The sequence below is a fragment of the Prionailurus bengalensis genome, chromosome D2 (assembly GCF_016509475.1).
Source record: "Prionailurus bengalensis isolate Pbe53 chromosome D2, Fcat_Pben_1.1_paternal_pri, whole genome shotgun sequence".
Taxonomy (NCBI): domain Eukaryota; kingdom Metazoa; phylum Chordata; class Mammalia; order Carnivora; family Felidae; genus Prionailurus; species Prionailurus bengalensis.
In genome coordinates, this window is record NC_057351.1 from 47901329 (window position 1) to 47923702 (window position 22374).

Below are 22374 nucleotides of genomic sequence, written 5' to 3' on the forward strand. Positions count from 1 at the left end.
GTATCTGTCTTCTTCTGTATGACTTATTTCACTTAGCATAACACTCTCCAGTTCCCTCCACATTGCTACAAAAAGACTTCCAAAAAAAGATTTTGTGTGTGTTTGTTTGTATGTGTGTGTGTGTGTGTGTGTGTGTGTGTGTGTGTGCGTGTGTGTGTGATTTGATGAGTTTATTTCTTATACAATCTTCACCACAACTGTAGCTCCCTTCTGTCACAACAGAGCACTATTAAATACCATTGACCACATCCCTTGTGCTGTACCTTTCATCCCCTTGAACTATTCATTCCATAACTATATCACCCACTCCCCTGAACCCATTTGCCCATTTCCCACCCCCTCCCTTCTGGCAACCATCAATTTGTTCTCCATATTTATGGGTCTGTTAATACTTTTTGTTTACTTATATGTTTGTTGAGATTTCACATATAAGTGAAATCATGGTGTTTGCTTTCTCCACTTCTGTCACTTAGCATGATTCCCCCTAGCTTCATCCATGTTGTTACAATGGCAAAATCTCATCCTTTTTTGTGGTTGAGTCATATTCCGTTACACACATAAAATCACACCTTTATCTATTCACCTTTCGATGGACACTTGGGTTGCTCCCATACCTTGGCTATTATAAATAATGCTGTAATAAACAGGGGTGTGAGCTCAACAATGTTTTTTTTTTAATTTATTTAAAAAAAATTTTTTTTTCAACGTTTATTTATTTTTGGGACAGAGAGAGACAGAGCATGAACGGGGGAGGGGCAGAGAGAGAGGGAGACACGAATCCGAAACAGGCTTCAGGCTCTGAGCCATCAGCCCTGAGCCTGACGCGGGACTCGAACTCACGGACCGCGAGATCGTGACCTGGCTGAAGTCGGACGCTTAACCGACTGCGCCACCCAGGCGCCCCTCAACAATGTTTTTAACTTTGTTGTAATTTAACAGATTTCCATTTTGCTCGGGATGTGGAGAAATCAAGTGTGGTTGCCAGAATTCTACACTAGGACCCTGTGGACTGCTACATTGGCCAGAATGAAGACAAATGTTTTTCTGAACCATTCCACTCCAAGGCCATGTGATTTTATTTTTGTCTTGATATTTTCATTCTGCACATTGTCTCTCTCAGAACCTGGTGGACCTGCTTATTCCGCAGAGTGTAGATGACAGGGTTCAACAGCGGGGTCACCACTGTATGCACAAGGGCAGCCTCCCTGTTGGAGTCCAGCCTGTTGGTTTGCTTTGGTTTCACGTATATAAAGACACAGCTGCTGTATATCAGGGAGAGGACTATGAAGTGAGAGGAGCAGGTGGAGAAAGCTTTCTGTCGCTCCTTGGCTGATGGGAGTCGCACAATTGTGACTACTATGTTGCTGTATGCAATGATGGTTATGATAAGGGATGTCAAAATGATAAAAAAAGCAATGACAAAGGCCAACATTTCAACAAACCTGGTATTAGAACAGGAGAGATGAATCAGGGAACCAAGATCACAGAAGAAGTGGGGGATGACATTGGGGCCACAGAACGGTAACTGGGAAACCTTTACTATCAGACCAGTGATGAGAAGGAAGGCCAAAACACAGCAGGCAGTGACCAAGAGGAAGCAAGTCTTGAGGTTCATGATGGTTGGGTAATGCAGGGGCTTGCAAATGGCCATGTACCGATCCACAGACATCACTGTTATGAGGAAGAAACCTGTGGCTCCGAGGTATACATACACAAAGGCTTGTATGAAACAGGCAAGAAAGGAAATGGTTTGCCGGCCTAAAAGAAAGATGACCAGCAACTTAGGAATAACAGCACTTATGAAACAACACTCAAAGAAGGAGAAAGTGCTGAGGAAAAAGTACATAGGTGTCTGGAGCCGGGAGTCAGCACAGGTGATGGTGACTATGACAGCATTGCCTGTAATGGATGCCAGGTAGGCCAGCAGGTGCACCAGGAAGAGGACCTTTCCCAGGTGTTGGATGGCAGGAAACCCCTCCAAGGTGAATTCTTGGACAGTGGTCCCGTTCCCTATTTCCATGGGCATCTCTTTCCACAGCATCATCCCTGCTGGTCTTAACCCACAATAAAGACATAAAGGAGGGCAAAGGTTTTAGCGGAACACAGGATTAAGTTATTTGCCTATCCTGGAAGGTGGCTAGGCAGATAGCAAAGTGGTTTATTCAGCTGGTTCTTGAATCAGAAGGACCTGAATTCATTACTAGTTCAACACTGAGTTCTAACCCCTGAGAGATGGGTTATCTTTGGAAAGGTAGTTAACCGTTATGAACCTCACTTTCACCCTCAGTAAAATGAAGATGACAGGATCTGCTTGTTCATGTTCTTGTGAGAACAAGTAAGATAAAGCATGTAGCTCACTTGCCATATGATGCCAATGTTTCTATGTGTTCTCAATGCCTAATTGTAATGTGATAGTCATTATTATTATGCTGAATAGAACATCATCAGTAGGCAATATTGTTGAAATTTTTTAGTTATAAAACACTTTACTGTTTTTAACAACATTATTTATTTGTAGTAAACATAGCAGTTATGTTAGTAATAGTCACTTTGAGCGTCTCTTTTAATATGTAACACATTCTAAGGTCTAAGCTATCATCATCATCATTTGTTGAGGACCTATACTTGTTCTGTGCTGGTCACTGAAATTAACTATTTCTATTACTCTTCACAATAACGAAGAGCCTCTTCTAAAGAAGCAGAAACAGAGGCTTAGAGAGATCCAGAGAGCCTAGGTCATTTCTCTGGGACTTTAGCCACAATGTCCAAATCCAGAGTACCTGCTTTTTCTAAATGCAGTGACAAAATATTTTAAAATGGAAACAAATCTATAGTTGATGACCTCTCAACCTTAAGTGCCAGATTAGCTGTACTTATCTTGTTTCTATCCCAGGTTAGTATCACTGATGAGTTACTGACCTGCAGATTGACATGGGGCCAGAGACGATCTACTTTAGCGCTAGCAGTTTGTAGAAGAGACTGGAGACCAGAGATATTTTGGGCTTCTCAACATCATGACATGAACTGTGAATGCAGGGTTTACCACCCACCCCCAGAGTTCATGCTGGGTTGTGAGGGCCGTGGGAGTGACAATAGTTCACAGGATTAATGCACTTAGGAGCATATGCTGGCAACCTATATTCACTCTTGCATGAAAGCTCAGTGAACATTCTTCTCTTTTCAGTCCTCCCAATCAGTGACATCTCTCATGATGGTGTTTGGCTGTAGCATCTCAATTTAAGCTAAAGTTTGGCAGTGTGGAATGTGTCACTCTCACTCACTCTCACTAACTCAAGGTGCGCCTGCTTCTTCCAGTTGACCCCAGAAAGTCCACCATGTCACCATGGTCCCTGAGGCTGTCACACACAGGAGTCACCACATGGTGGGCAGGGCTACCTCCTCTAGCTGCCATTGTGTCTCAAGAAAGCAAGAGCTTGCTGTGGGATGAGGGGAAAGGAGAGGAGAAGTAAATGCATTTGTCATAGCTTGTTGTCCCAAAGTGGGGTGAATATGCATCTCATTGGCCAGTGTTCTGGCTGATAAAGCCTTGTTTGTATAGCCCAGAATGTTTCCTACCACAGCAAGGCTACATGGCAGCCTTGCTCACTGAACCCCCAGAAAGGCGCAGACAGACTAAAACAACCACATTTCGCTGCCCCCAGTTCTGGGCTAGAGCTGGACTCTCAGACTACTGAGGGTTCTGCTGAAAGGTCTGGCTCTGCTCCCCCAAGTGGGTAAAAGCCCACCTAACATGCAACATTGCCGTCCACCTGCTATACCAGTTAATGGGAGTAGGCAGCTGCTTCTTATTTCAGCCCTGGGTGCTGCTGAGACAAGGGTCCTTCTGCTGCAGCACTCCATGGTCATGGGCACACCTGCTCCAAGACACCTTCTACTGCACTGTGCTTCTCCATCATATCCTCACCTGTCTGTGTGAGATGCATCCTTCATTTCCTGCATCAACAGTGAGAAACAGCTGACATGCACGTTTGAAGTCCCTCTGATATTTTTGCCACAGGACTGTTTGGTCAGCAGCAGGATGGACCCAGCCAGTGAGCAGAGAGTGCAGGTCCCCAAACCTCATTAGATCCTGAAGAGACAGAGACAGAGACAGAAAGTAAAGGCATGATTGGTGTACTGGGGACAGCTAATTGGTCACTGTTGAAAATAAAGTTTACTGGCTCTACCCTCGTATTTATCTTTCCATTGTCAATGGTGACGTTGACTCCCAGATGTCCACTGTTCTCTGCCAATTTTTTCAAGAAAATTATATGACAATTTCCCAACGGTTTCTAAAACCCCAAGTTGAATGTTGCTACTAATTTGAGGTAAAAGTCCACACTACAATTTTCTCCGTGTGGTGTATGCACTGAGGCCAGAGCATAGTTGTTACAAGAATAGATTTTTGGTGAGAAAGAGCTTGATTACACCTGGCTTTCATGAGGCTTTGGGGAGGATACTGGGGAAGGCACCTCTCTTCGTCAATCATTCTCCATGCTTCCACCAACATTATGATTCTTTTCATTACATATTTTCATATGAAGAATATTTTTGTTCTCCCCAATCTCCTTGTAAAAGAAAGCACACATTTTTTTTCCTCTTTAGGGAAGAAAAGGAAGACCTGTGGTTTCTGTAACATCTCTAATCTGGTAGACCCCTCTCTCCTTAAAAAAAAAAATCTGGGAAGTGAATTCCCAGATTCTTGCTAGATGCACATGAAGAAGAGATGTGAGTCTGAGGGTGGAGAAGCTTTATCCATAGGAAGCACCTGCTTGGAAAGCAGCTTCTTCTCCTGGGTTGGGCTGTTGGTGTCAGGAGTGACCTGTTTTTCTGTGATCTCTGGCCTTCATTGAAATCCAGAGAAGTGGACTAAACTCTCAAAGTGTATTTGAATGCTACCCTGAGGCATATGGTAGATGGAAATTTGTTGTGCCTGAATCTGCCCTCATCATTGTGATCCTACCAGGTCAAGGCAAATATTATAGCAACTTTCAGGAATGTCAACTAGGTCCCACTCTCCCATAAATAGACAAAATCATTTTTATAACATCTGTCCATCTATACACTCTGATTTAAATCCAGGCAAATCTCTGACCTCATGGTCATATTCTCAGTTGGCCATGAGGAAAAATAAAGAATAATGGGAGATGAGTTACAGAAGCTGGAACAATATGAGACTACACACCCTCGTATTCAGATAAAGTCTCATTGGCAGAGGTTTTAATTTTATTCAGAGTAAGCTTCATGGTGCAAAATTCCTCTCACTCCTAATCGAGCCCCAACGCCAACACGACTATGGAAAGGTGGGAGGAGAGGGGCTGGTATGTGATTTGATAGAAAGGTTTACAAATGGCATACTCAAGGAAATGGACTGAACTAACTATGTAGCATAAGGGATGGTGAGCTGCCATCAAGAAGTGTTTCATATTCTCTTCATCTAGTGCCCGTTTTCTGAATAGTGCCTTCATGGCTCTCTAAAACCTACAATTTTTTATGTTTTAAAATTATACCTTGAGATCTTATTTATCTTGGACATTTTCCAGCATTCCTTGTGCTTTGAGGGTTTAGTTATCCAGTTAGAGTAAGGAAAGGGATGAACCTAGAGAATGATTGAGTTGAATTATGTGGGTGGGGTAGAAACAGGTGGAAATCGCTTTCTATAAATCTCAGCAGTGAAACTACTTTGTAGGGTTCTGGATCTTCCACTTCTATAACTTTCCTGGTAGGATTTCCTCTACTTGTCCCACATCTGATGTGTGGATGCTCCAGGTGTTGGGGACAACCATTGGTTCTAGGTGGTGCTTTTAGCACAAGATTCCTAAGTATCTTTATCTCTGTACCTTTCCAGAATGAGATGTGAATGTTATGTTTTGGAAGGTTAACATTTTACACAAAGTATGGAAGAGCCCTCAATAACCTCCTCCCCACTGCAAAAGCAAACTCCTTTGAAATGGGGGGGGGGGCAAAGTTCACATTTCTAAGTTCACACCTTTTCCAATTACACCCTTAGAGCTTATTACATGAAATAGTTTTGCTGTTAATGGAGGGGAACTACTTAGAGGAGAAGATGAACAGTGTGCAATGGAGAGAAAACTAATTTATATAATCAATCCCCTTTTATGAAATGGGATTTTTTGGCTGGGCTTAAGACATCATCTGATCAATTAGTATTGTATTGGTTCGTGTCATAAAGTCAGGGTCCAAGATTCCTAAGATTCAGTAAACCAGACTGATCTCTTTTCACACATTTGCCTCTGGGGATGTCAGGGTGATCAGAACCTTTATATAGATATTGGTTTGGGAAAGTGTTCTCATGACTGACAACACAATCAAATTCTGTGTTCTTATCCAGCGCTTATCACTGCTTGGAGACAGAGGTCCTAAGAAGAGTTCTCAGGAACCAGAGGAGATAAATTGGAATTCGTCAGCCCCCCAATATGACTGGACTGCTGAGCCTTGGGTGGAGGTATCTGTCATCATCTTCCTTAGTTGGGAGGTCAGGCCAGTCACAGAGCAGGGCAGGACAGTGGCCAGTGCGGGCATAGTGGGGAAGCCCACGCTCAGATTGACTGAGAGGATACTGCCAGGGTGACATGTGCTGCATCCTCAGAAGGCTGGCTTCTGCCGGCGGTGTGCCTCACCTTGGTGCATCATGTCTGCTACTGGGGAAAGATACATCCAGCCAAAAATAGAGGAACTGGGTGGGCTCAGCTCTGCTTTCTCCTCATGCCCATCTTAGTTCGACTCTTTGTCTTGAAAAGAATGGAAATCCTATCAGTCATGGCTAGTGAGGGGGTTTTATTTCACAAGTAGCATCTCATTCATTAAAATCCTGAATCAGGTGTCACAATAGGCTTGGTCCTATGGACACTGAAGGTGGAGAGTGATTCTACATTCAGACAGCTCTCGGAACTTCATTCGGCATTGGGCGTAGGGATCCTCTTTCCACGGCTTTTCCATTTTCCCTCTAGCTCCAGTCTTCATGTCTGCACCTTAATGGGCTTCTACTAAATAGTGTCCTCTTTTCTATCCCTCTTTTCTCAGTGACAGGATACATAGTGGCGGTGACACTTTCTTGGGGTACATCTCAGTGCTTTGTGTAAGGGAGGCACGATACAAGTCTTATGTACTCCTTCAAAAAGTATGAAAAGAGTTAATGTAATTTCCCCCCAAATTTGTGAACCACAATATTCTCTTTTTTTCCCACTTTTATTGAGATATAATTGACTTATAACATTGTGTAAGTTTAAGGTGTACAAGTGATGACTTGGCACACACATATTATGAAATGTTTACCACAGTAAGGTTAACTAACACATCCTTCTCTTCACGTGATTGCCACTTTGTTGTTGTTATGGTAAGCATATTAAAGCTCTACTTGCCTAGCAATTTTCAAATGTGCGATACAGTATTATTAACTATAATCACCATGTGCTGTACCTTTGGTGCTCAGAACTTACTAATTTCATAATTTAAAGTTTGTACCTTTGAATAACATCTCCCCACTTCTCCCACTCCTCAGCCTCCGACAATCACCATCTCACTCTCTGTTTCTATGAGTTAGATATTTTTAGATTTAACATACAAATGAGATCGTACACTAGTTGTCTTTCTCTGTGTGAGCTTATTTGACTTAGCAATAAAATATGCATTATCAGATTCATGACAAAGATGACAGTCTAATGAAGCAGGGAAGTGATAGTCCTTTCAACAAATATAAACGGTATTGCATCAAGTGGGTATTCAAATGGAGAAAATACAACTTGATGCTTCCTTTATATCATACCAAAAAATGTTAAAAGAGGGGACAAAAAGGAAAGAAACCCAGAAGATGAGCTGTAGATCTAAATGTAAATGGTATAACAACCATCTAAAAGAAAAAAGGCCAGAATATCTTAATGTCATTAGGGGAAGGCAAAAAAAACTACTTAACCAAGACAAAATAATTTACCATTAAAAATTATATTAAGTACCTCTGTTTATTGAAACACAGCATTAAGGAAATTGAAAGGCAAGTCACAGTCTGGGAGAAGCTATTTTTTTTAATGTTTATTTATTTTTTTTAATGAAATTTATTGACAAATTGGTTTCCATACAACACCCAGTGCTCATCCCAAAAGGTGCCCTCCTCAATACCCATCACCCCCCCTCTCCTCCCTCCCACCCCCCATCAACCCTCAGTTTGTTCTCAGTTTTTAAGAGTCTCTTATGCTTTGGCTCTCTCCCATTCTAACCTTTTTTTTTTTTTCCTTCCCCTCCCCCATGGGTTCCTGTTAAGTTTCTCAGGATCCACATAAGAGTGAAACCATATGGTATCTGTCTTTCTCTGTATGGCTTATTTCACTTAGCATCACACTCTCCAGTTCCATCCATGTTGCTACAAAAGGCCATATTTCATTTTTTCTCATTGCCACGTAATATTCCATTGTGTATATAAACCACAATTTCTTTATCCATTCATCAGTTGATGGACATTTAGGCTCTTTCCATAATTTGGCTATTGTTGAGAGTGCTGCTATGAACATTGGGGTACAAGTGGCCCAATGCATCAGTGCTCCTGTATCCCTTGGATAAATTCCTAGCAGTGCTATTGCTGGGTCATAGGGTAGGTCTATTTTTAATTTTTTGAGGAACCTCCACACTGCTTTCCAGAGCGGCTGCACCAATTTGCATTCCCACCAACAGTGCAAGAGGGTTCCCGTTTCTCCACATCCTCTCCAGCATCTATAGTCTCCTGATTTGTTCATTTTGGCCACTCTGACTGGCGTGAGGTGATACCTGAATGTGGTTTTGATTTGTATTTCCCTGATAAGGAGCGACGCTGAACATCTTTTCATGTGCCTGTTGGCCATCCGGATGTCTTCTTTAGAGAAGTGTCTATTCATGTTTTCTGCCCATTTCTTCACTGGGTTATTTGTTTTTTGGGTGTGGAGTTTGGTGAGCTCTTTAAAGATTTTGGATACTAGCCCTTTGTCCGATATGTCATTTGCGAATATCTTTTCCCATTCCATTGGTTGCCTTTGAGTTTTGTTGGTTGTTTCCTTTGCTGTGCAGAAGCTTTTTATCTTCATAAGGTCCCAGTGATTCACTTTTGCTTTTAATTCCCTTGCCTTTGGGGATGTGTCGAGTAAGAGATTGCTACGGCTGAGGTCAGAGAGGTCTTTTCCTGCTTTCTCCTCTAAGGTTTTGATGGTTTCCTGTCTCACATTTAGGTCCTTTATCCATTTTGAGTTTATTTTTGTGAATGGTGTGAGAAAGTGGTCTAGTTTCAACCTTCTGCATGTTGCTGTCCAGTTCTCCCAGCACCATTTGTTAAAGAGGCTGTCTTTTTTCCATTGGATGTTCTTTCCTGCTTTGTCAAAGATGAGTTGGCCATACGTTTGTGGGTCTAGTTCTGGGGTTTCTATTCTATTCCATTGGTCTATGTGTCTGTTTTGGTGCCAATACCATGCTGTCTTGATGATGACAGCTTTGTAGTAGAGGCTAAAGTCTGGGATTGTGATGCCTCCTGCTTTGGTCTTCTTCAAAATTCCTTTGGCTATTCGGGGCCTTTTGTGGTTCCATATGAATTTTAGGATTGCTTGTTCTAGTTTCGAGAAGAATGCTGGTGCAATTTTGATTGGGATTGCATTGAATGTGTAGATAGCTTTGGGTAGTATTGACATTTTGACAATATTTATTTTTCCAATCCATGAGCAGGGAATGTCTTTCCATTTCTTTAAATCTTCTTCAATTTCCTTCAGAAGCTTTCTATAGTTTTCAGCCTACAGATCCTTTACATCTTTGGTTAGATTTATTCCTAGGTATTTTATGCTTCTTGGTGCAATTGTGAATGGGATCAGTTTCTTTATTTGTCTTTCTGTTGCTTCATTGTTAGTGTATAAGAATGCAACTGATTTCTGTACATTGATTTTGTATCCTGCAACTTTGCTGAATTCATGTATCAGTTCTAGCAGACTTTTGGTGGAGTCTATCGGATTTTCCATGTATAATATCATGTCATCTGCAAAAAGCGAAAGCTTGACTTCATCTTTGCCAATTTTGATGCCTTTGATTTCCTTTTGTTGTCTGATTGCTGATGCTAGAACTTCCAGCACTATGTTAAACAGCAGCGGTGAGAGTGGGCATCCTTGTCGTGTTCCTGATCTCAGGGGAAAAGCTCTCAGTTTTTCCCCATTGAGGATGATGTTAGCTGTGGGCTTTTCATAAATGGCTTTTATGATCTTTAAGTATGTTCCTTCTATCCCGACTTTCTCAAGGGTTTTTATTAAGAAAGGGTGCTGGATTTTGTCGAAGGCCTTTTCTGCATCGATTGACAGGATCATATGGTTCTTCTCTTTTTTGTTGTTAATGTGATGTATCACGTTGATTGATTTGCGAATGTTGAACCAGCCCTGCATCCCAGGAATGAATCCCACTTGATCATGGTGAATAATTCTTTTTATATGCCGTTGAATTCGATTTGCTAGTACCTTATTGAGAATTTTTGCATCCATATTCATCAGGGATATTGGCCTGTAGTTCTCTTTTTTGACTGGGTCTCTGTCTGGTTTAGGAATCAAAGTAATACTGGCTTCATAGAATGAGTCTGGGAGTTTTCCTTCCCTTTCTATTTCTTGGAATAGCTTGAGAAGGATAGGTATTATCTCTGCTTTAAACGTCTGGTAGAACTCCCCTGGGAAGCCATCTGGTCCTGGACTCTTATTTGTTGGGAGATTTTTGATAACCGATTCAATTTCTTCACTGGTTATGGGTCTGTTCAAGCTTTCTATTTCCTCCTGATTGAGTTTTGGAAGAGTGTGGGTGTTCAGGAATTTGTCCATTTCTTCCAGGTTGTCCAATTTGTTGGCATATAATTTTTCATAGTATTCCCTGATAATTGTTTGTATCTCTGAGGGATTGGTTGTAATAATTCCATTTTCATTCGTGATTTTATCTATTTGGGTCATCTCCCTTTTCTTTTTGAGAAGCCTGGCTAGAGGTTTGTCAATTTTGTTTATTTTTTCAAAAAACCAACTCTTGGTTTCGTTGATCTGCTCTACAGTTTTTTTAGATTCTATATTGTTTATTTCTGCTCTGATCTTTATTATTTCTCTTCTTCTGCTGGGTTTAGGCTGCCTTTGCTGTTCTGCTTCTATTTCCTTTAGGTGTGCTGTTAGATTTTGTATTTGGGATTTTTCTTGTTTCTTGAGATAGGCCTGGATTGCAATGTATTTTCCTCTCAGGACTGCCTTTGCTGCGTCCCAAAGCGTTTGGATTGTTGTATTTTCATTTTCGTTTGTTTCCATATATTTTTTAATTTCTTCTCTAATTGCCTGGTTGACCCACTCATTCGTTAGTAGGGTGTTCTTTAACCTCCATGCTTTTGGAGGTTTTCCAGACTTTTTTCTGTGGTTGATTTCAAGCTTCATAGCATTGTGGTCTGAAAGTAAGCATGGTATAATTTCAATTCTTGTAAACTTATGAAGGGCTGTTTTGTGACCCAGTATATGATCTATCTTGGAGAATGTTCCATGTGCACTCGATAAGAAAGTATATTCTGTTGCTTTGGGATGCAGAGTTCTAAATATATCTGTCAAGTCCATCTGATCCAATGTCTCCTTCAGGGCCCTTGTTTCTTTATTGACCGTGTGTCTAGATGATCTACCCATTTCTGTAAGTGGTGTATTAAAGTCCCCTGCAATGACCACATTCTTATCAATAAGGTTGCTTATGTTTATGAGTAATTGTTTTATATATTTGGGGGCTCCGGTATTCGGTGCATAGACATTTATAATTGTTAGCTCTTCCTGATGGATAGACCCTGTAACTATTATATAATGTCCTTCTTCATCTCTTGTTACAGCCTTTAATTTAAAGTCTAGTTTGTCTGATATAAGTATGGCTACTCCAGCTTTCTTTTGGCTTCCAGTCGCATGATAAATAGTTCTCCATCCCCTCACTCTCAATCTAAAGGTGTCCTCAGGTCTAAAATGAGTCTCTTGTAGACAGCAAATAGATGGGTCTTGTTTTTTTATCCATTCTGATACCCTATATCTTTTGGTTGGCGCATTTAATCCATTTACATTCAGTGTTATTATAGAAAGATACGGGTTTAGAGTCATTGTGATGTGTGTATGTTTTATGCTTATAGTGATGTCTCTGGGACTTTGTCTCACAGGGTCCCCCTTAGGATCTCTTGTAGGGTTGGTTTAGTGGTGACAAATTCCTTCAGTTTTTGTTTGTTTGGGAAGACCTTTATCTCTCCTTCTATTCTAAATGACAGACTTGCTGGATAAAGGATTCTTGGCTGCATATTTTTTCTGTCTAGCACCCTGAAAATCTCGTGCCAATTCTTTCTGGCCTGCCAAGTTTCAAAAGAGAGATCAGTCACGAGTCTTATAGGTCTCCCTTTATATGTGAGGGCACGTTTACCCCTTGCTGCTTTCAGAATTTTCTCTTTATCCTTGTATTTTGCCAGTTTCACTATGATATGTCGTGCAGAAGATCGATTCAAGTTACGTCTGAAGGGAGTTCTCTGTGCCTCTTGGATTTCAATGCCTTTTTCCTTCCCCAGTTCAGGGAAGTTCTCAGCTATTATGTCTTCAAGTACCCCTTCAGCACCTTTCCCTCTCTCTTCCTCCTCTGGGATACCAATTATGCGTATATTATTTCTTTTTAGTGTATCACTTAATTCTCTAATTTTCCCCTCATACTCCTGGATTTTTTTATCTCTCTTTTTCTCAGCTTCCTCTGTTTCCGTAACTTTATCTTCTAGTTCACCTATTCTCTCCTCTGCCTCTTCAAGCCGAGCTGTGGTGGTTTCCATTTTGTTATGCATTTCGTTTAAAGCGTTTTTCAGCTCCTCATGACTGTTCCTTAGTCCCTTGATCTCTGTAGCAAGAGATTCTCTGCTGTCCTGTATACTGTTTTCAAGCCCAGCGATTAATTTTATGACTATTATTCTAAATTCACTTTCTGTTATGTTATTTAAGTCCTTTTTGATCAGCTCATTAGCTGTTGTTATTTCCTGGAGATTCTTCTGAGGGGAATTCTTCCGCTTGGTCATTTTGGATAGTCCCTGGCGTGGTGAGGACCTGCAGGGCACTTCCGCTGTGCTGTGGTGTATAACTGGAGTTGGTGGGCGGGGCCGCAGTCAGACCTGATGTCTGCCCCCAGCCCACCGCTGGGGCCACAGTCAGACTGGTGTGTGCCTTCTCTTCCCCTCTCCTAGGGGCGGGATTCACTGTGGGGTGGTGTGGCTCGTCTGGGCTACTTGCACCCTGCCAGGCTTGTGATGCTGGGGATCTGGCGTATTAGCTGGGGTGGGTAGGCAAGGTGCTCGGGGGCAGGAGGGGCAGGCTTAGATCGCTTCTCCTTAGGTGATCCACTTCAGGAGGGGCCCTGTGGCAGCGGGAGGGAGTCAGATCCGCTGCTGGAGGTTTGGCTCCGCAGAAGCGCAGAGTTGGGTGTTTGCGCGGAGCGAGCAAGTTCCCTGGCAGGAACCGGTTCCCTTTGGGATTTCGGCTGGGGGATGGGCGGGGGAGATGGCGCTGGCGAGCGCCTTTGTTCCCCACCAAACTGAGCTCTGTTGTCAGGGGGGCTCAGCAGCTCTCCCTCCCTCTGTCCTCCAGCCTTCCCGCTTCCCGAGCAGAGCTGTTAACTTATGACCTCCCAGACGCTAAGTCGCACTTGTTGTGGGAACACAGTCCGTCAGGCCCCTCCGCTTTTGCAAGCCAGACTTGGGGACTCTGCTTGGCCGGCGAGCCGCCCCTCCGCCCCGGCTCCCTCCCGCCAGTCCGTGGAGCGCGAACCGCCTCGCCGCCCTTCCTACCCTCTTCCGTGGGCCTCTCGTCTGCGTTTGGCTCCGGCGACTCCGTTCTGCTAATCCTCTGGCGGTTTTCTGGGTTATTTAGGCAGGTGTAGATGGAATCTAAGTGATCAGCAGGACATGTGGTGAGCCCAGAGTCCTCCTAAGCCGCCATCTTGCCGCAACTCCAATGTTTATTTTTTGAGACAGAGAGAGACAGAGCATGAATGGGGGAGGGTCAGAGAGAGAGGGAGACACAGAATATGAAGCAGGCTCCAGGCTCTGAGCTGTCAGCACAGAGCCCAACATGGGGCTCGAACTCACAGACCGTGAGATCATGACCTGAGCCGAAGTTGGACGCCCAACCAACTGAGCCAGTCTGGGAGAAGCTATTTTTAACCTGACAAACCTATAAATCGGTAAGGAAAAAGACAATGGAACAATAGAAAACTGGACAAAATATTTGCAGTGTTCCTTCACAAAAAGAGATTGTACAAATGGCCAATATCACATTAAAATGTACAGGTTATGTATTTACCAGGGAAAGATAAAATAAAACCACAGTACAATAATAGTTCACACAAACCAGAAAGACTATAATGCAAAATTCGGACAATGCCAAGCGTCAATGAGAGTACTGGACTGCCGTTCACTGATGCTGGAAGTGTAAAATTTGGAAATATGTTGAAGTTGAGCATATTTTACATATCACATATTTTCTTGAAATAGTTTTATTTAGTGAATAAGTTCAGTTATTGACTTATTTAGTCAATAAGTTTCCTTATTTGCCTTGAAGATTACAGTGATATGGAGGAATGTTTTGTACACAAGGGCAAACTTTGTGCTTTTATAGATTCTAGTGCAACATATAATTCTGTTTCCATCACAAGACATAATGATTCAGCTTTCAGATTATTTATAATACTGAAACAAGTATTACATCAGCAAACTCATTTTTTGGTTGAATCCAAATTTATGTGATATTAAGTATTGCAAAAAGTCAGATAAGAAGTGTCAGTTGGTTGTTAAAGTAGTATGTGGAGAGCATGATAATGCCATATTTGTGAAGCCAAGTCATTAAAAATGTGTTTGTCCACTGCTCCCAGGACCACTGAAGGAGAAAAATCCTGGAAGAATAAGAAGTGAATTTTTATTAGAAAAATGCCACTGGGGATCATTGCCAAAGTGTTTTCAGTAGCTGGAGAGATTAATATCCTGGCCAACAGATGGAGCAGGCAGACAGAGAGGGAATGAAGGCTTCTGGCATTGTCAGCCCATCTTACTCAATATTTATACTTCACCTCCCCTCCTCCACCCTACCTGCCACTCAGGTTGCTAACAATAAGTCTTCTTCCAAGCATGGTGGAAAAGCAATGCAATAGGTCCTCACAATTTGTCAGGTAATCCAAAGCTGAAATACTCTTCTCCCTCATTCTGCCCCTGTCAGACAATTATTAAGTCCCTAGTTGCAATGGTTCCCACACTTTGGCATGCATCAGTGTCACCTGGAGGCTTTGCTAAAACACAGATTATTGGGCCCACCCCAAGAGTTTTTGATGCTGTGGGTGGTGCCCACTATATGCATTTATAACCCGTTACCAGGTGATGTATTCCTACAGGTGTAGGGACTACACTTTGAGACCCGATGAAGTATTTCACTCCTTTGACATCATTCCAATTCTCTTCCAGTAAGTATAAGTTTGTCTTTGAAGAAGACGACGGTGAGGGGAATTAAGCCAAGGAAATAATAAGCTGTTTTACATCCAGGAACAAAGTGGAGTATAAGCAAATCAATGCAGTGGGGAATAGGAGCTTCAGGTGAGGGGCTTATTAGAATTGAACTGTTTGGGGGCGCCTGGGTGGCGCAGTTGGTTAAGCGTCCGACTTCAGCCAGGTCACGATCTCGCGGTCCGGGAGTTCGAGCCCCGCATCAGGCTCTGGGCTGATGGCTCAGGGCCTGGAGCCTGTTTCCGATTCTGTGTCTCCCTCTCTCTCTGCCCCTCGCCCGTTCATGCTCTGTCTCTCTCTGTCCCAAAAATAAATAAACGTTGAAAAAAAAAAAATTAAAAAAAAAAAAAAGAATTGAACTGTTTGTAGGAAGAAGGGATACAAAGAGTAAAGAAACAGAGTTGACAGGCAAGAGGAAATTTATTTACTTTTGCTTACTTTGTGTATCAGTGGCTCTAAGAGCCATGAGCAGAAGTGTCTTCAGAGTTAGTTAGTGGTAATTGTGATAGCATTATCAGGGAATTCTGCAGGGCTACATAGGACCCTAGTCATCCCTGAACACCATGAGTAAGGAGCTACCATACAGAAATTCTCTCTCCACTGGGCTTATAATAAAAAGTAACAAATTCATTTTCTAGCCTACCAGTGACTCCAGAGGGGATAAATTAGCAGATAATTAATTCTTCAGGGAGTACTTTTTCCATTGTTTGGGTCAACTTGAAAATATTTTTCGGTGAAACTTATATGCCTGTGGGAAATCATAAAATGTTGCTTTCATTATCTTGCTGATGCTCTAGGTAATTAATGCAGGGAAGTAGTTATCAGGCATTTCCCCCCAAGAAACCTCAGGGAGTCTTCCCTTTGATCTCAGGATGGGGCTAGGCAAGGCAGTTACAACACAAAAGGTGTGCAAATGACTGAATACTACAGTGACTGAGTATTGGGCTTTGGCTGGGGAACAAGGAAAATGAGTCAAGATCAGATGTTCAAAAACTGGAGGTCCAAGATTGGATGTAGGTGATATGCAGAAATAAAGAAGTAAATAAATAACTGTAGGAACCAATTTCAGGTAGGTTGGAGGAAAGATGATATGCCCTGTCTCCCCCACTGAAAATGGCTGTAAAACAGGATGGATCTGGCAGCCATTAGAGGATTCTGCATTGCGAATAGTAGCAGAAGGACTGAAAAGAAGATCAGAATTCAAAGTACCACCTAATCAGTGGTGAGTTTACCATGGTTTTTTTGTCTTCTGGTTCTCTCACTTCTTGGTCCAGTCAAAGCAGAGCAGCAGAGAAGAGTGATGAAGTCCCCATGCTTCTGGCCACAGAAGCTAGAAGAGGCACTTTAGGGAAATGAGATGTATTGGGGAGATTGTGATGAGGGGGAACCTGAGGAAAGAGATCACATTAACTTGTTAAATAACTCAAAGATTTACTCCCAAACTGTGCATGACTAGATCTGATCTTGATCAGCATAATAAAGACTTTGAAAACAGAATTACTAGAAAGATTTCTGGCCAGAAGCCAGACTTCCCTGGTGATGCACATGTGTGACTTATGTGAATACTTTTGCAAAGGTTTTGAAAAGTTCACTGATGTTGAAACTGTAGACTATAGAAGATGGGATGCAACTTATGGCCTGAACCAAATCAGGTCCATTTCTTGGCAGAATGAGGAAATAAACACTTTCCAAAGGGTTTTTAAAAAGACTCAGAGTCTGCAAACATGATATCCCAGTTCAAAATGACTCAGCACATGAAGAACCAGGAAAATCTCAATTCTTGTGAGAAATGATAATGAACTCTGTAATAATGACATCAACTCTCACATGACAGAGATATTGGAAGTATCTGACAAAGACTTAAATCAATTATTTAAAAATATTCTAACAAGAAATTAAAAGCACTTGTAAATTAATAGAAAAATAGGACTCAGCACTGATATTTAAAGAAGCAAATGGAAATATTAGACCTGAAAAATACAATGGCTAAAATATAAAACTCCCTGGCTGAGCTCAGATGCTAAGTGGAGATGACGGATAAAATTGTCAGTAAAATTGAAAATAGATCAGCAGAAATTATCCAGTCTTGAAAAGGAAGAGAAAAAAAGACTTAAATGAACAGATCTTCAGGGACCTGTGGAAGAATAAAAGGTATAACTTCTTGTCATAAGAAGGACAAGCACAAAGAATTCAGTACTGAAAAATGTATTTTAAGAGATAATGGCTGAAAACTTCCTGTATTTGGAAAACCATATAACCCTATAGATTCTAGAGGCTGAACAAAGCCTAAAGAGGATAAATCCAAAGAAATTCCATGCTAGGACCAAACATAATTAAACTGTAGAAAACCAAACACAAAAGAAACTATTGAAATGAACCAGAAAAATAAAGGTGTTTTACCTGTAGGGGAAGAATCATTTCAATGACTATGGATTTCTAATCAAAAACTACATAAGGAAGTGTCACGATATTTTTCAATTGCTGAAGGAAAAGAACTGTCAACTTGAAATTTTATACTTAGCAGAAAGCACCTTTAGGAATGAAGGTAAAGTGAAGATATTCTGAGTTGAAGGAAAGCTTTAGGAATGAAGGTAAAGTGAAGATATTCTGAGTTGAAGGAAAGCTAAGAGAATTTGTTGCCGCCAGATCTGCTGTGAAAGAATCTAGGAGTAAAGGAAGCTCTTGATATTATTATTTTATTTCTTAATTTATTTTTAAAATTATTATTATTTATTTAAAGAAAGTTCTTAAAGACAGAGGGAAATGATACCAAAAGAAAATGGTACATCAAGGATAATAAGCATGAGAAATGGTAAATATGTTGGTACCTAGTCTGCTTTTGAGTTCTTGAAAAACATATATGATGGTTGAAAGGAAAAATGTCATCTGCAGGGGTTTCAGTGTATACATATATGATATATAAAATAATTAAAACATACATAGGAGGCTACTAAATTCCACTTAAGTGATTGAGTGTTTTTCTAGGTGCTTGTCCACCCAACACTTTGGGAGCAGGGCCTCCATGCTGCAAGCAGCCTGGCGGCACCACAGCTGCTGTGCCCTGGACTGCAGCAGGGAGCCCTGCATTGACATGGACCAGGGTTTATTCAGGGTGACTTACAGAGGAGGAGTTAAGATGGTGGAGAAGTAGGGGGACCGTGATTTCCCTGGTCCCTCAAACAGCTGTATGGAGGTCAGATCACTTGGAACACCCAGGAAATCAATCTGAGGAGTGGCAGGTGGAGGGAGACAGCTTGGTGGATTCAAGGGTTACTTCAGTGAACAAATCAAAGCACACCTGGTGGAAGGTCCAAACACTCCCCCACTATGAGCAAAGAGGAGATTTGCAAAGGACTGACCAGTGGGATAGAGCAGCCCAAACACAATTTCCTTAATTTGAGGAAGGAAACAGGCATCCAAATCTAAGAGGCACAGAGACCTTGCTTCAAAATCAATAAAAACAGGTTAACGCCATGACATATCATAGTGAAACTGGCAAAATACAAAGATAAAGAGAGAATTCGGAAAGCAGTTAGGGACAAATGGTCCTTAACCTACAAGGGTAGACACATAAGAGTAGTAGCAGACCTGCCCACTGAAACTTGGCAGGCCAGAAGGGAGTGGAAGGAAATATTCAATGTGCTGAATGGGAAAAATATGCAGCCAAGAATTCTTTATCCAGCAAGACTGTCATTCAGAACAGAAGGAGAGATAAAGGCTTTCCCAGAAAAACAAAAACTAAAGGAGTTCATGACCACTGAACCAGCCCTGCAGAAGATCCTAAGGGGGCTCTGTGAGTGGAAAGCAGGAAAGACTACAAAGAACCAGAGACTTCACCATGAACACGAAACCTACAGATAACACAATGACACTTAATCCATATCTTTCAATAATCACTCTGAGTGTAAATGGACTAAATGCCCCAATCAAAAGACATAAAGTATCAGAATGGATAAAAACACCCATCTATATGCTGCCTACAAGAGACTCATTTTAGACCTGAGGAAACCTGCAGATTGAAAGTGAGGGGAAGGAGAACCATCTCTCAGGCTACTGGACATCAACAGAAAGCTGGAGTACTTATATCAGACAAGCTAGATTTTAAAACAAAGACAGTGACAAGAGATGAAGAAGGGCATTACTATCATAATTAAGGGGTCTATTCATCAAGAAGAGCTAACAACTGTAAATGTTTATGCCCCCAATGTAAGCACCTAAAGATATAAATCAATTAATCACAAACATAAACACATATATAGATAATAATACTGTGATTGTAGGGGACTTTAATACTCCACTTACAACAATGGACAGATCATCTAGGCAGAAAATCAATAAGGAAACAATGGCTCTGAATGACACATTGGACCAGATGGACTTAACAGATATATTCAGAACTTTTCATCCTAAAGCAGCAGAATAGACATTCTTCTTGAGTGCACATGGAACATTCTCTAAAATAGATCACATACTGGGTCATAAAGTGTTTATTATAATTAAGTTGTGGAAAGTTAAATATGTAAATTGTAATTTTTATAGAAACCATCTAAAACAATCTATATAAATAGATATTATTTTTAAAGACCTGATCAATTAAAATGGAATAATAGCAATATTCAAAGAACTCAAATGAAGGCAGGATATAGGGAAATGAATGAAGGAAAAACAGGAACAAACACATAAAACAAATAACAAAATGGTCCACCTAAGTCTAAACATATCAATAATTTCATTAAATGGAAATGACCTAAACTCACCCAACTAGAAGGCAGAGATTGGCATTGGCATTAACAAATACTGAAAATTCTACTTAGGGGGTATCCAAAGTAGTCAAACTCTTAGAAATAGAAAGTAGAATGGTGGTTTACAGGATGGGAGGAGAGGGAAAGGGGTATTGTTTGATGGAAATAGAGGTTGAGTTTTGCAAGATGAGAAAGCTTGAGAGATTTGTTACACAACGATGTGGATATATATTTAATGCTATTGTACTGTACTCTGAAAAAAGGTTCAGATGGTAAATTTTATGTTATGTGACTTTTACCACAATAAGAAGACAGAGACTGTCAAATTAAAAAACATAAAAATGGGGGCGCCTGGGTGGCGCAGTCGGTTAAGCGTCCGACTTCAGCCAGGTCACGATCTCGCGGTCCGTGAGTTCGAGCCCTGCGTCAGGCTCTGGGCTGATGGCTCGGAGCCTGGAGCCTGTTTCCGAGTCTGTGTCTCCCTCTCTCTCTGCCCCTCCCCCGTTCATGCTCTGTCTCTCTCTGTCCCAAAAATAAATAAAAACGTTGGAAAAAAAATTGTTAAAAAAAACATAAAAATGAAGAAATAAAACAGGACCAAAGTACGCGTGCTTTACAAAAACGAATTTGAGATATAATGACCCAGGTAGTTATAAGCAAAAGGATGGAAAATGACAGAGCATGCAAACACTAATCAAAATAATGTTGGAGTAGCTACATTAATATCAGACAAACTATACTTCAGAGCAAAGAGAATTACCAAGAATTAAAAAGAAAGATTACATAATGATAAAACTGTCAATTCGCCAAGAAGCTGCAAAATTCCTAAATGTATGCATGCCTAACAAAAGAACTTCAAAATACTTGGGACAAAAAAAGGACAGAATTAAAGAGAAACAAATCCACAAATATAATTGAAGACTTTAACACTCCTCTATTAGTAATGGATATAACTGGGGGAAAGAAAATCAGCAAGTATGTGGAAGAACTGAACAACACTCTTAACTAAATAGATATAATTGACACAGAATGCTTTACTGAACAACAGCAAAATATACATCATTTGTAATTGTACTTGAGCATTTGCCAATATAAAATTTTTTCTGTTATAATATATATTTTAACAAATTTACAATAATTTAAATCATACAAATCATATATATTCTCTGACCATAATCATATTAAGCTAGAAATTAATAACAGAGATAACTGGAAAATGTTCAGGTACTTGGAAATTTTTAAAAAAATTTTAAACTTATTTTTGAGAGAGAGAGAGATGGAGCATGAGTGGCAGAGGGTCAGAGAGAGAGGGAGACACAGAATCTGAAGCAGGCTCCAGGCTCTGAGCTGTCAGCACAGAGCCCGATGCGGAGCTCGAACTCATGAACTGCGAGATCATGACCTGAGCTGAAGTCAGATGCTTAACCAACTGAGTCATCCAGGTGCCCCCAGGTACGTAGAAATTATATACTACACTTCAAAATAATTTCTTGGCCAAATAGAAATTATTAATTTATTTTAATCTATTATTTATTTATTACCAGTAAGAAGTATTAAGGAAAATATTTTCATATTTTTAATATAATAGTGATAATATATATAACATATCAAAATTTGTGGGATGGAGCTAAAGCAGTGTTTCCAGGGACATTTATAGTGTTAAATGGTTATAAGTAAGTCGCCAGCCTTGCCCATACTCAGTGGAAGGAGATTACACAAGGGTGTGCATACCAGGAGGTGGGATACTTGGAGGCCATGTGAGAGTCTATATGCCACACCACCTTTATAAGATTTCCATTGGCACACAGTTGGAAAGGTGGTCAAAGGTAAATCTGTCCTTAGAGGAGAATGGATTTTATTAACCTTCAACACAGAAAGTGTTTAGAAAAAAAGTGCCTAATCTCTCCTTTCCCTTCCCATCTCATGTCTCTATCTCCATCCCAACACAATCCCTTCCTGCAGCCAGCGTTAGTTACAGAGTTTGTAGCCTTCCTTAAATGCTTATGTGCTTGAATACTCATGTATTAACTCTACTTAAGTAGATTCAATGGGCATTTTTCTCTTTATAAAAGTCAGATCATATTGATTACATTATTTTTAATCTTGCTTTTTTCC

General features: G+C 40.9%; 1 protein-coding gene across 1 annotated transcript; it reads right to left on the reverse strand.

The window, feature by feature from the left end:
• Nucleotides 1-1075: 1075 nt before the first annotated feature.
• On the reverse strand, nt 1076-2069 carry LOC122492621 (olfactory receptor 6C75-like). Its single transcript, XM_043596112.1, has one exon. It carries the CDS (start codon nt 2042-2044, stop codon nt 1076-1078), a length of 969 nt encoding a protein of 322 aa, XP_043452047.1. The 5' UTR covers nt 2045-2069.
• Nucleotides 2070-22374: the final 20305 nt, after the last annotated feature.

Coding starts and splice junctions, on each gene's coding strand:
- LOC122492621 (XM_043596112.1), bottom strand. CDS start 2,044: ATGATGCTGTGGAAAGAGATGCCCATGGAAATAGGGAACGGGACCACT.